The following is a 13,312-nucleotide window of genomic DNA, read 5'->3' on the forward strand; positions in this document are numbered from 1 at the left end:
GACTGTACTAAGACAGAGCTGAGCTGAGATTACCCTGTAAATGTTTTTCCTCTACAGATTAAAACGCCTTTTGTTGGCTCCTCCTATCTGTGATGGCTCTCCTCAAATCACAAACCCATTTATCATCAATCTGGATTTAACTCCGCTTAAATTGGAGGACTATGGAATTAAACTTCTGTGTGAGGTACTCAGAGATCCAGGCTGTACCCTACAGGAACTTACGTAAGAATTACACTATATACTAAACTTTTTTTTTTTAAATACAGATTTGCAGTACAAAGTAATACAGTGGGGCTGATTTACCATGAAAAATTCGCTGCGCCGGTTCATACCTTAATTGGTGCGCCGGTTAAATCATTAATTGAGCGTGTGAACTGGTGCAGCAGATGGGCGCAATGCAATAATAAATATGTAAATGGTAGAAGCTGCGGGAACACCCTTTAGAGGTCTATGGGAGAAATTAAAAGTGTTAATTTTAAAGGTTAATATGCAAGTTATTGTCATAAAAAGTGTTTGGGGACCTGGGTCCTGCCCCAGGGGACATGTATCAATGCAAAAAAAAGTTTTAAAAACTGCAGTTTTTTTCGGGAGCAGTGATTTTAATAATGCTTAAAGTGAAACAATAAAAGTGAAATATTACTTTAAATTTCCTACCTGGGGGGTGTGTATAGTATGCCTGTGCTTAGAACTGTCCCTGCACAAACTGTAATTTCTAAAAGAAAAAAAGTCATTTAAAGTACTCACGGCTATAATGAATTGTCGGCTCCTGGCAATACAGAGAAAAGTCATTGATAAAAAAAATGTGTGGGGCTCCCCCCAAATTCAATTACCAGGTCCTTCAGGTCTGGTATGTATATTATTGGAAACCCTGCATCAAATAAAAAAAAATGACGTGGGGTTCCCCACAAATATCCATACCAGACCCTTCAGGCTGGTATGGATTTTAAGGGGAACTCCACCCCAAATGAAAAAAAAATGGCGTGGAGTTCCCCCCTAAAATCCATATCAGACCCTTTATCAGAGCACGCAACCTGGCAGGCCGCAGGAGGGGGGACGAGAGAGCTCCCCCCTCCTGAACCGTACCAGGCCACATGCCCTCAACATGGGGAGGATGCTTTGGGGACCTCATCCCCACAACCCTTGCCCTCTGCGGGCGGGGGGCTTATCAGAATCTGGAAGACCCCTTTAATAAATGGAACCCCCAGATCCCGGCCCCCCCTTTGTGAACTGGTAATGGGGTACATTGTGCTCCTACCGTTTCACTAAGAAAGTGTAAAACAAATTGTAAAAAACACACAGACACCGTTGGGAAAGTACATTATTAAAAAAAAAAAAAGATTCCAGCGGTGGTAATCCACTCTTGGTCTCCAGTCCAACGCTGTCGGTATCCTGCGATAGATGCTCTCTTTTTCGGGTTCCAGCGATGGATGATCCAGGTCCAGGCCCCAGGGATGTCAAGCGCAGCGCATCCTGTCTCCACCGGCGACGCAGCCTGACAGGTCTCTTATATGCTGAGGATGGGGCCACCCGTCATATGACCCCGTCCCCCTCTGATGTAACAGGAAACCTGCGCTACATCAGAGGGGGGCAGGGTCACCCCCAAAGCATCCTTCCCATGTTGAGGGCATGTGGCCTGGTACAGTTCAGGAGGGGGGGCGCTCTCTCGTCCCCCCCTCTTTTCCTGCGGCCTGCCAGGTTTCGTGCTCGGATAAAGGGTCTGGTATGGATTTTTGGGGGGAACTCCAAGCCATTTTTTTTTATTTGGGGTGGAGTTCCCCTTAAAATCTATACCAGACCCTTCAGGGGGATATTTGGGGGATATTTTGTGCTTGGGTACTTGTGAGCCTAATTCTGCATCAGATTCCAGGCACAGAAGAGGGCCCAACACCTTGGGAGGTGAAGGCAAGCAATATTCTTGACAGTAAAAGGACTGGAATTTTATTTCCCTGGTGACCCAATCAACATGCGGATTGTGGGCCTCGAACCACGGTAGGCCGAGGATGATGGGAACAGCGGGGATGCAATTGCATCGAGTTTCAGTAGTTCTTTATGACCCGTGGCCGTGAATACAGGTAATGGTGGAGTTTCCTGGGTGACCAGGCCAGATTTAATATGGGACCCATCTGCCAGGAAGATGGAGAGTCCTTGTGCCCTGTGCTGAAGTGGAATGAGCTGTTGGTTAGCAAAGTTCAGATCAATAAAACAACTACATGCTCCAGAGTCTATAATGGCAGTAGCCATCCTTCCTGGAAGCTGGAAAGAGATATAAAGGGGCAGGTGAGTAGTATTGGCAGAGGGTGCTGGTTGACTGATAGGTGAGATGGACAAACATCTTTGAGGTTTTACTGGGCATGAATGTACCTAGTGGCCGGCCCCCCGCAGTACAGGCAGAGATTGAGCTGTTGCCGATGTGAATATTCTTCAGCAGATAACGAGGGTCTTATTAAACCGACTTGCACTGGTTCATGAGAGGTTGGTACAGATCTAGCTGAGACAGGTCTAATAGAAGCAGGACGCGTGGTCGTAGCCACACCAGGTAACATCCAGGTTGGACAAGTCTGTTGGTTCTTTTTCTCTGCACTGCGCTTCCGAAGGCGCCGGTCTATCTGGATAGTCAAAGTCAATAGGTTCTCCAAAGAGTCTGGTATGCCAGTTCGTCCTTTAATCTTTCAGACAGGCCTAAGCGGAACTGGTGCCGTAAAGCTGCATGGTTCCATTGAGTATCTGCACTCCAGCGCCTGAAGTCCATTATGTAGGCCTTGCTGGAGCGCATGAAGAGCAGCTTCGGCAGTGAATGTCCATTGGGGGATCATCATAAAGGAGTGACATGGCCTTGAAAAAGGATGGCAAAGAGTCCAGTGAAACATGGCGTTCTTCAAGCAGATGATGTGCCCAGGATGAGGTTCCCCCAGCAGAAGCGAGATGACAAACCCCACTTTGGTGGTTTCCTGGGAGAACGTTAGAGGTAGCAGGGAGAAGTACAACTTGCATGCATTGCAAAATGCCCGAAATCTATTTTGGTCCCTGAAAAACTTCTACGCAATGGGGACCCTTGGCTCTGGAGACAGCATCGTTACAGAGGGTGCAGAGGTGGCTTCTGTAGGTGTCCTGCTGATAGGAAGATCAGTGGTGGTAGCCTGGAGTTGCATTTGTCCCTCTAAGCGTCCATGGCCGTCCTGGAGAGATTTCACCTCTAGAGTGAGATCAGAGAGGAGTTGGCAGCATAGCAACGATGGGTCCCCAAGACTCCTCCTTCTACCATATCTTCTCTCTCCTGCCAAGACCAACACCCGTCACTGCCACGACATCAATGAACTCGACCTCCTGTGAAAACAAAGCAAAAGAAAAAACACAAAACAAAAAACACCATTGGAAAAACAAAAAAACCCTCAAACCATAAAATTAGGGAGGGTGGGTGGGAACTTTCCCCAGCGCCGTGCTTGCCTTTGATGGGATGGGCCAACCTTTTATATGCCTCTCAACCCCTCCCCTAGGCAACTCCCCCCTGAAACTCCTAACAAGTTTACTTCCCCTGTTAACTCTGTCATGTCCGCCCTGCGCATATGCCATTGCATTCTATTGCTCCGGGCTTCTTTCACAGGCTGATAAGGGAGGTGGCATAGTCCTACAGAACAAATCTGACTACCTTGATGAAGCGGTTCGGCTATTTTTGGTTGATGCTATCTACCTTAAACTTCCTTTAAGATTCTCTACCAGAGCAGTAAGCAGAATTTAAATCTATATTAGATTTGCCCATGGCTGATAAAGGGGAATTTCTGTTCATTCTGTTTATCTATAAGGCTTACTTTTACCTCCTTTCTAAAGCACATAAAAATCCCCTCCATAGAGTGTTACCAGCAGACTCTCCCAGTATATTGATTTTTTTACAGCACATAGTGCAGTCATATCCTTAATATGTGAAAGACTGTTTAGAAGTATGGGATACCCTTAGTAATTACACATGGTAATCCTCCTACTACTTGCCTTCTTAAGGGCTCTTTCACACGGAGCGGATCCGTATTGATCCGCTCCGTTAGCCCGTTTGGCTCAGCGGGGATTCCTCCGTAAATCCCCGCTGAGCTGTCGGCGGACAGGGCGGTCCCCGCACACAGTGCAGAGACCGCCCTGTCTCTCCTCCGCTCTCTCCTATGGGGAATCGGATGAATACGGACCGTGTGTCCGTATTCATCTGATCCGTTCCGCCGGACGGAAGAAAAATAGTGTTTTCTTACGTCCGCAAAAGCGGATCTTTGCGGAGGCGGATGGTTGCGGACGTTAGCGGGTGCATCATCCGCTAAAGTCTGCAATCCCATAGGGATACATTACAAGTCCGTAAACGGACTTGTAATAAACGGACCGTTTGTCCGTATGTGTGAAAGGGCCCTTAGACGTTCAGTCATTTTATACTTTTATCCCTCATAAAGTGGGCCTTACTGTTCTGAACTATTTCCTCATTAGGGAGTCCCAGTTTCATATTGCCCAGGCCCAGTTTATCACAGAGGGTACTTCTGTTTGGAGATTAATAATTTTTACCTTTCACAGTGGGGCACAGTAATGGGCGCATCCTTTGCACCTTGCTATGCCAACCTCACCATAGGTTGGTGGGAGGAGTACCGTATCTGGAGGAATAACCCTTTGCTGTCCATATTACCTTTTATGGATGGTACATTGACAATGTCATTGTTATGGCTCTCCCTCCATAATTGAACCTTTTATGCAGCATTGCAATGACAACATCCTTGGTCTGTCTTTCACACATGTGTGTGTGTAGCGCCACCCCTGCAGGAGCCGCTGGTTTGTTTTGGGATCTACTCTCTTTTGGTTTGGCTCACCCCTATTTAACTAGCTCGAACCCTCCCTTGACACATCAGAAGTCTGGCGGGTAAAGTATTGTGACCTCTGCTGGGCTGGGGTCACAATAGCAGGCACACAATATACAGTGACAATATAACAATAGTATTACCTGCTTTCATGGAAGGTCCCTCCAGATGATAAAATACACTCCACACAGTGAATATATTTAAATCAGGAAAAGATAAGTTTACTGTATGTAAACTTGAAGAACAAGCATAAGTTTAGATCACAAACAAACAACTGTTAGACAATATCTCACTATGATTCCGCAAGGGCCCTTGCAGGAATCAGCAATTAATATCAGTAACTAAAGGTCTAAACTAACAAATAGTACTATTAACTTAAACTAAGGCAGGAAGTCTATGCTCGCAAGCTCCCTCTAGCGAGCAGTTCTGCAGAACAGTTAATGTCCACGTTGCGGCTGGTCGGTGCACATTAAATTTGTAATCCACAAATGGCAACTAGTGAAAGAAATTGCCCTTTCCTTAAGTGACCTCTCCCATAAGTCTGTGCGGAGGTGTCACATGCTCCGATGCTGCAGGGCGTCGTGGGATGTGTAGTCTGTTTCTCCTGTAGCGCCCCCTTACTTTCAGTATGGGCACTACGCTAAAGTTAGTGGGAATGGGAGAGTTATTTTGCTCCCATTCACAATTTGCTAAATTTGGACTTCTGTCATTCCAGAAATGTCCACTGGGTCAGTCTGTGCTCCAGGGATGCGTTACCATCCCTGGCCAGCAGTTGGCGCCAGTGGGGTTCTGGCAGAGTGAGTTTTCCCCAGCAGCCAATTAGAGGAGTTTTCCCTTGCGGGGCATGCTGGGGGAGAGTATATTTGTGACAGGTGTCATGTGCTAAGAAATCTTTGCGGGGTCCCGGTTCCAGGTGCGGCATCCACCTTCAGGGTGCGCGCATCCATGGACCCCGCCAGCACGGCCAACCGGCCCAAAGTTGCAGGCCACACAGAGCCTCATCCGGAGGTGAAAAAGGACTCCAGTGACTTTCTGGGTCCCCAGTTCTATTGAGAGGATCCCAGGCTGGGTGCCGTTCGATTGGGGGGTCGGCTTGAGGGGAACCCGGAGGCAGGTTGTCACACAGGGCTTGAACAAACCAATCAGGGATCTGGTGACCGGAAAGCTGACAGGTACGCTTCACTGTCATCCGGTGACCTATGCTAAAGTCTACTGGGAGGATTCGCTCCATTCACCCATTCAGCTCACTTAAAGCAATAGGCCTGTGGCAGAGGCCCTAGAGCCAGGTCTGTGAGAGAGATCTGTTCCTCCCAGCAATCTAAAGTGACACTTCGGCTGCCAGGCTCGTGAGAGGGGCCTGTCCGGGGGCACTTCACCCACTCTGGCTAGAGTGGCGACAAATAATAATTTGGTGCTATTAAGAGCAGGACTGCTCAATTAATATCCAGGCCTGATACTGCGAGGTTCTCCCTTTTTTTCATCAACCTTTTCTTCCCATTTGATGTTGATGTTGGCCATGTTTGGCCTGTAAATAAAGCATTGGAAAACCTTTATATCAAGGTAACTTAATATGCCGATCCCAACAACAAATCAGCAGCTCCTGCAGGGGTAGCGATACACTCCTAAGAGTCAATGGAGTCCATATCTCCAGCTACTTGCAATCCCACAATGCATAACTCCTTAAAGGTAACTTACATATTTACAAGCGTGAATAAAGTTCCAGCGAGGATGGCCTGTCATTAGACTCTGACAGGATGAACCCGCTACACCCTGGTGTTTCTCAAGCCCACTTCGGAAAAAAAGCCGTCATCACCCAAAAAGAGTTTAAAATATTCCTAAGGGACAGTTTAGCCGGATTTGCAGGAATTGTACTTTAGATGAAGACTACTCCACCCAAAGCCAAATCTTCAAGGATAGGTTCTTGGATAAGGGGTTTGACCCAGCTCTCATTGGACATTCCTACCAGGAATGTCTGTCTGCGGATACAAGGGCCCCTAATACAAAGACCACAGCTGGCCCCGACATTAAATTTGTAACCCAGTTCCATTCTAAATTCAATCTTTGGCATTGGGGGATCCTGTTGAAGGACCCCAAACTAAGGCATGTGCTTCCCAGGTAGACCCAGATTCATCTATAGGAGAGCCCCAAATATCAAAAACAGGTTTGCCCCAGTAAATTACCCTCTCCAAAAATACGACATCGGACTCTCTAGCCATCTTCTCTAACATAGTGGGGATGTTCCAATGTAGGAAATTTAAATGTAAAATGTGTAAATTTGTCAATTATGGTCTAAAAAATGTTTTTAACCAGTTCCTTTTTGTCCTGTGCCACCGAATATGTGATCTGCTGCCTCACAGGCCCCTGTGATCACCTTTATGTGAGCCGGACAATATGCACTGTCCAGGCACGTTTTGGTGAACATAGGAGACTAATTGGGAGGCCAGTAAGGATCACAGCATCCCCCAACACTTTAAGTTCAAACATAGCTGCTCTATGGAGGACCTTCAAGTTTGAATAATACAGCATACTGTATTCCCTTGTGACTCTGTAGTGGATAGATTCCATAAACTTTGCTGCAGGGAAACCTTTTGGATATATCTCAATACTCTGTCTACATGGGAGGGGGCTTAAAGAGGAGTTAGAAGTGCATACTATAATGAATGAATGAAAGACTTATATAGCGCGGCACATGCGAACTAAATCGCCTCTGGGCGCTTATACCGTAATATTTAAAGTCCTGGGCGAATCCTTTTGTTTTGACTATATGTAATAGGGATGGAAGTGTGTTACTGGGGACACCAGACCTTTCCTCTTTTTTTACTATACCGTATGTAACGCTACCCCCGCAAGAGCCGCTGGATAGATGTGGAATGGCGTGTTACCTCTGTGATGCGTCTAGGGGTATGATGATGATGAGATGATGAAAGCAATAACAGAATGTCCAAACAGCAGGGTGAAGTTTTCTGTGCTTTTCCTGCCAAACACTGCCTTCTTCTGCCAAACACGGCAAACAGTTAACTTGAAGTAGATAGAGAAAGGTTGGTGAAAGGAGAATTTGCAGATTCAGGCCTATAGATAACGGAAGCAGTCCTGCCGTCAATGGGACTTTAACTCACGTCGCCACTCCAGCCAGAGTGGGAATAGTATACCTGGACAGGCCTCTCACACCGACCTGGCAGCCAGGGTATCACTCGGAACCTTGAGAAGGAACAAGTCTCTGCCACCGACGTGGCTCAAATAGAAATAGGAGTGGAACCTCTGCCACAGGCCCTTGCTCTGGAACGTAGTTTAGTAAGGTGAGTCCTTCTCAATAAGTGTAGTTGCCTGAATCTCCCTCAGGTAGTTTTTCTTGGTTTTGGGTCACCGACTGACAAGTTGCAAATGTAGCGCCCCTTACTTTCAGTATGGGCACTACGCTAAAGTTAGTGGGGAATGGGAGAGTTATTTTGCTCCCATTCATAATTTGTTAAATTTGGGCTGCTGTCATTCCTGAACTGTCCTGTAGGTCAGTCTGCGCTCCAGGGGTGCCGTTCCCACCCCTGGGCGACAGTTGGCGCTAGAGGGGTTCTGGCAGAGCCGCTTTTCCCCAGCAGCCAATTAGAGGAGTTTTCCTTCGCGGGGCATGCTGGGGGAGAGTATATCTGTGGCAGACGCCATTTTCCTTGGTTCTTCGCGGGTTCCAGGTGCGGCACCCACCTTTAGGGTGTGCGCATCCAACGGACCCCAGCGATATGGTCGCATGCTACGCGGAGATCCATGTTGCTGAAGGGGGGCCCAGTGACTTGCTGGGTCCCCAGCTTTATTGAAGAGACCCCAAGCTATGTGCTGTGCGGTGGAGGATCGGCTCAAGGAAAACCCGGAGGCAGGTTATCCGAGGGGCTTGAACGAACCATCAGGGATCTGGTGGCCGGGACATTGACAGGTACACTTCAGCTGTCACCCGGTGACCCTAATATACTTTACTGGGAGGATTCGCTCAATCCATTAAGCTCATTCAAGTACTAGGCCTGTGGCAGAGGCCCTTAGAGCCAGGTCTGTGGCAGAGGCCTGTCCCTCCCAGCAACTTTAAAGCGGCGCTTCGGCTGCCAGGCTCGTGGCAGGAGTCTGTCCAGAGGCACTTCACCCACTCTGGCTAGAGTGGTGACGAACTGTATCTACTACTACTGAGAGCAGGATTGCTCTTCTCTTATCCAGGCCTGATACTGTAAAGTTCCTTTACCTCATCAGCCATTCCTATCTACCTCTGTTGATGTTGGTCGTGTTGGGCCGAGAAATAAAGCATTCTGAAAATCTCACTCGCTGATTGGACATTCTACTTACTACAATCACCCTAGACAGGGTGGTAAGGTAACTTAATACGCCGATCCCAAAACAACCAGCGGCTCCTGAGGGGGTAGTGCTACACAAACATACAACTTCCCAGTGTCCGGCAACTCAGATCCCCAATGGATTGTCTAAGCCCTGTTGGATCACCTGCCTCCGGGCTCACCTCAGACCGACTCCCCACCAAACAGCACAACTCGCTTGGGATCTTCCTCAGAGAATGTGGGGACCCAGTAAGTCACTGGGGCCCCCTTGCAGCTTCAGTTTCCCCGGGCCATGAGGGCCCAGAACTGGGAACTCTGCGTAGCACGTGCGCCCTGGCCTGGTAGGCCATATCGCCGGGGCCCGTGATGTGCGCACACCCTAAAGGTGGGTGCCGCACCCGGAACCGGGAACAGAAGAAGAACCCCACAAAATGGCGTCTGCACCAGAAATACCCCCCAGCATGCCCCGCGAGGGAAACACTCCTCTGATTGGCTGCTGAGGAAAGGCACCTCCGCCTGAACTCCTCTGGCGCCACCTGTCACCCAGAGATGGAAAGGTATCTCTGGAACACAGAATGAGACCACAGGATGGCCCAGCCCGGCAGAAACCTAATTTACATAAATCAACTGGATGAGAGCAGATAAACTCTCTCATCCCCCTTCTAACATAGCACCTGGACTGTAAGTACACAGGCGCTACACGTAATATGTTTACTATCCCCATTTTTAAAAATTATTCAGTTTTTCGTTTGTTTAGGAACTGTGAGGGACTCTGAAATCCAGGCTGCACCCTACAGGAGTTGAAGTGAGAATTACACTATAGGCTTTACAATACTTAGCAGGACATTATAGTAAAATACCCCTTTGACAGTTTCAGACAACTGAATGACACCATACATGAATATGTGCTTTTTCTGCAGCGCTGATTTTTGTAATTTGACTCGCTTGAGCTGTAATGGCCTCCGATCTGTCCTTATTGCAAATCGATCTCTCACCAAACTGGATTTAACAAGGAACAATCTAGAGGACTCTGGAATAAAACGTATCTGTAATGGACTCAAACATCCAGACTGTACCCTGAAGGAACTGAGGTGAGAATTGTACTATAATTCTATATAAAGAAAAACTTTCTGTTTGAGGGATTTAGAGATCCAGCTAGTCACCTGCTGGAGGGGAACTGAGAATTAAAGTATAAGCTAAACTATATAATACTTTGCAGTAGACATGTGCAATTAGTTTTGTTCCGATGAGATTCGACATATTTGTTAATTCAGAAATATTCAAATGAACGAATACCCGTTTAACTAATTTTTCTGAAAATTCGGAAATTCGAAAATTCGAAAGAACGAAAATCCTAAATGCGAAAATTATGTTGAGGTATAGTTCTGGGGGCCAGTTGGTGCTTTGTATTTTCTGGGCTGTACCCTACAATATGGTCAGTGTGTAGTGGTTACTCCCACGCTATCACTGTTTGTAGACTGGGTAGTCGGGGGTCCAGCTGCTGCGAGCACTCAGTAGCCTATCGGTAGCTATATAAATGAGTAAATTGTATTATGTAAGCACTACTGGGGACTTACAAGGGGGGATACTCCCACATGTAGCCAGTTATCCCTGAAGACAGCGGTTTGCTTAAAGGATCACTAAAGAGGAATTTTTTTTTTCTTAAATAACAAACATTTTATACTTAACACCACTGTGCACAGAGTGGCCCCGCTCCTGGTCTTCTGGGGTCCTTCGGCGGCTGTCTCGGCTCCCCCCCACAAGGACTCAACACCTTCATGAGAGCATGGTGTTGAGTTATTATTGCGGGCGCGCTCCAGTGATACGGCGGCGGCCATAGCTGCCGACTGTATCACTCGGCCCAGCCCCCGACGGTATCTGGTCCGCAGAAGGGCCTGGCGGTCATCGCGGACCACCATTTCTCGGTGGATCAGGCAGACCGTCATTAAGGTGAAACAACTTTTACCTTTACAACCCTTCATCCCTTCACTGGGAGATCTTCTGAGCGTCAGCTGGGTGGGCTTGTGATAGCTAGTCTGGAGGAATGTAGTGGAGGAATTAGCCTGGAGGGCTAGTTAAAGGGGCAGCTGCAGCCAGGTGGGTTGGCAGTGCCGGAAGAGGTGGTGCTGGGATCAGCAACCACAGGAAGAAGAGTACAAGCTGGTCACTATTTTTTTGGACAGAAATAAAAAAAGATGTATCTCTGCGCTGTGGTGGGGTGGCAGCTGTCACAGATAAGTAATATACCAAACTTATAAATAATCTTAAGCCTGACTAGGCCTGACTAAACCTGTGCACCCCCTAATTTAAATATGACCCACCCCTTCTTGTCAAGGCCACACCCCTTGCTGTTTTGGACCCACTCTGAATTTTTTGAGTGGGGACACTAGTTCTGAGGGGGGGGGGCAATGGATTACCTTGATTTCCTCTTACTTCCTGTCGGGCTATGGGGCAGAAAGTGAAGGAAAATCTCTACAATGGAACAGGGATATTAAAAAATAAACTGACAGGGGCTATAACCCTCCCTTACTCTATCCAAAATTTTAAAAAAAAGTGTTGCCTATAGTTCTACTTTAAGCACAAATTTCTGATAATTTTATGGAGAAGACTAAGAAGATATAACTATGTCAATGGTGCAGCAGAAAACATATAGCATAGTGAGGAAGGTTTGTGGTCCAGGATGATAGGACAGTCAACATTAGAAGCAGCGCCCCCAAAATTGAGGAATGCCGGCCGCCCGCATACCGGAAGCAGTGCTGCCTATTTATGGAGCGCTAGACTAATTTGCCTCTTAGCCCAGTCCGCCCCATAAGACTGTCGCTACACTAATAGTGTAGCGCAAGCCAGCGGGGACTCTTTCTGTGCCGCCCCCCTGCAAAGTGCTGCTCCAGTCCTGGGCCTTGTCGGCCTAGGTCAGGATACAGCGTTGGCTCCCGGTGACCTTTATTTACTACAGCTACATCTGAATGGTGCGAGTTGCTGAAAAGCCTTCCCCACAACAGATGGCGGATCTACACTGAGTGTGTGTTTGCTGCTGCAATGGCAGCCAGCTTTTCTGGTGAGTGTCCATTTCACAGGATTGCGGTGGATGAATCTGGAGCACTGTACTGGATCACCTCTGTACTTTTCACATCACCACCAATTATTTGTGCACATCTTTGCACTGAACTTGTGTTGACATCAATAAGTTTATATTGTTGATCCTATCATGGGACTGTGCATTTAAACCTATATTTTGCACTATATTGTTTTTTTATTGTTGCTTTCCATCCACAAGATTGTATTCTTATATATACTGTATATTTTTTTTCACTTTAGCATTTTTCAAGTTAACACTTTTTTGGACTTTATTTCAATGTGCTGTCCATTTATAACACAGTATTCACATCTCATCGCTGTTTATTTTTGTCGCTACATACTTTTTCTTAACTGTATTTTTTTTGCTACACAACAAGGGGCCTTGGGTTCCTGCTTGTAATGGGGCATTGCTAAAAATCTGACTGAGAACCTGTCAGATCTACAAACAGTGATTCAGCCAGAGCCAGCAAGCAAGTATGTGCAGAAGGAGTGTAAAGGACACTGGCTACATGTGGCAGTCTCCCCCCTTGTAAGTCCCCAGTAGTGCTGACTTACTCATGCTGTTCTCACTTGCTCTTGTGCCTCCAGGAAGGGCTTCCTCCATGTGTTGTGGCATAATCCTTCCAGCATCTGAGCCTCCCCCCCAACTAGGGGCGCCCTTGAGTCTATTTATGAGGTAAACTCTGCCCCATGCCAGCCCACTACTGGAGATTGTCCGAGGCCTCATACATATTCCAGGCAGCTCCTCTTAATCTCCACCCACCAGCTTTAGAAGATTCTACAACCTTCTAGACCAGGGGGAAGCACCAAAAGAGCTGTCAGGATGAGTCATCCAGCCCTGAGTCACTGAACCCTGACCTATATTCACAGCTCAAGCTTAGCCCTAAACTAACTAAATTTTGCCTACACTAACAAAACCCTTTAATACACTAGAGGGTGCTACACAGAGAAGAGAGAGAAGAGGGGCAAAGCCCAAAAAGGCTCAAATAGACCACAGTCCTGTCCCTGACACATTGAAGATTTTTCATTTAGTTTCTCATACCTTTACTCAAGAAACATTACTCTTGAAAAATGGTCTTAATTTTGCGCCCACCAGTTTACCAAATT

General features: G+C 47.2%; 1 protein-coding gene across 4 annotated transcripts in view; it reads left to right on the forward strand.

Moving 5' to 3' along the window:
- Positions 1-13,312, forward strand: part of LOC120909442 (NACHT, LRR and PYD domains-containing protein 3-like) — a 57,627-nt gene that overhangs the window by 26,520 nt on the left and 17,795 nt on the right. For 3 of the 4 annotated variants that reach the window (XM_040321215.1, XM_040321214.1, XM_040321213.1), the window contains exons 7-8: positions 58-222; positions 10,048-10,218. In XM_040321215.1, coding sequence (XP_040177149.1) covers positions 58-222; positions 10,048-10,218 — 336 coding nt within the window. The remainder of the gene's footprint in view (positions 1-57; positions 223-10,047; positions 10,219-13,312) is intronic. The other variant, XM_040321216.1, reaches the window with a different exon arrangement.

This window comes from Rana temporaria, chromosome 8, assembly GCF_905171775.1.
Source record: "Rana temporaria chromosome 8, aRanTem1.1, whole genome shotgun sequence".
Lineage (NCBI taxonomy): Eukaryota > Metazoa > Chordata > Amphibia > Anura > Ranidae > Rana > Rana temporaria.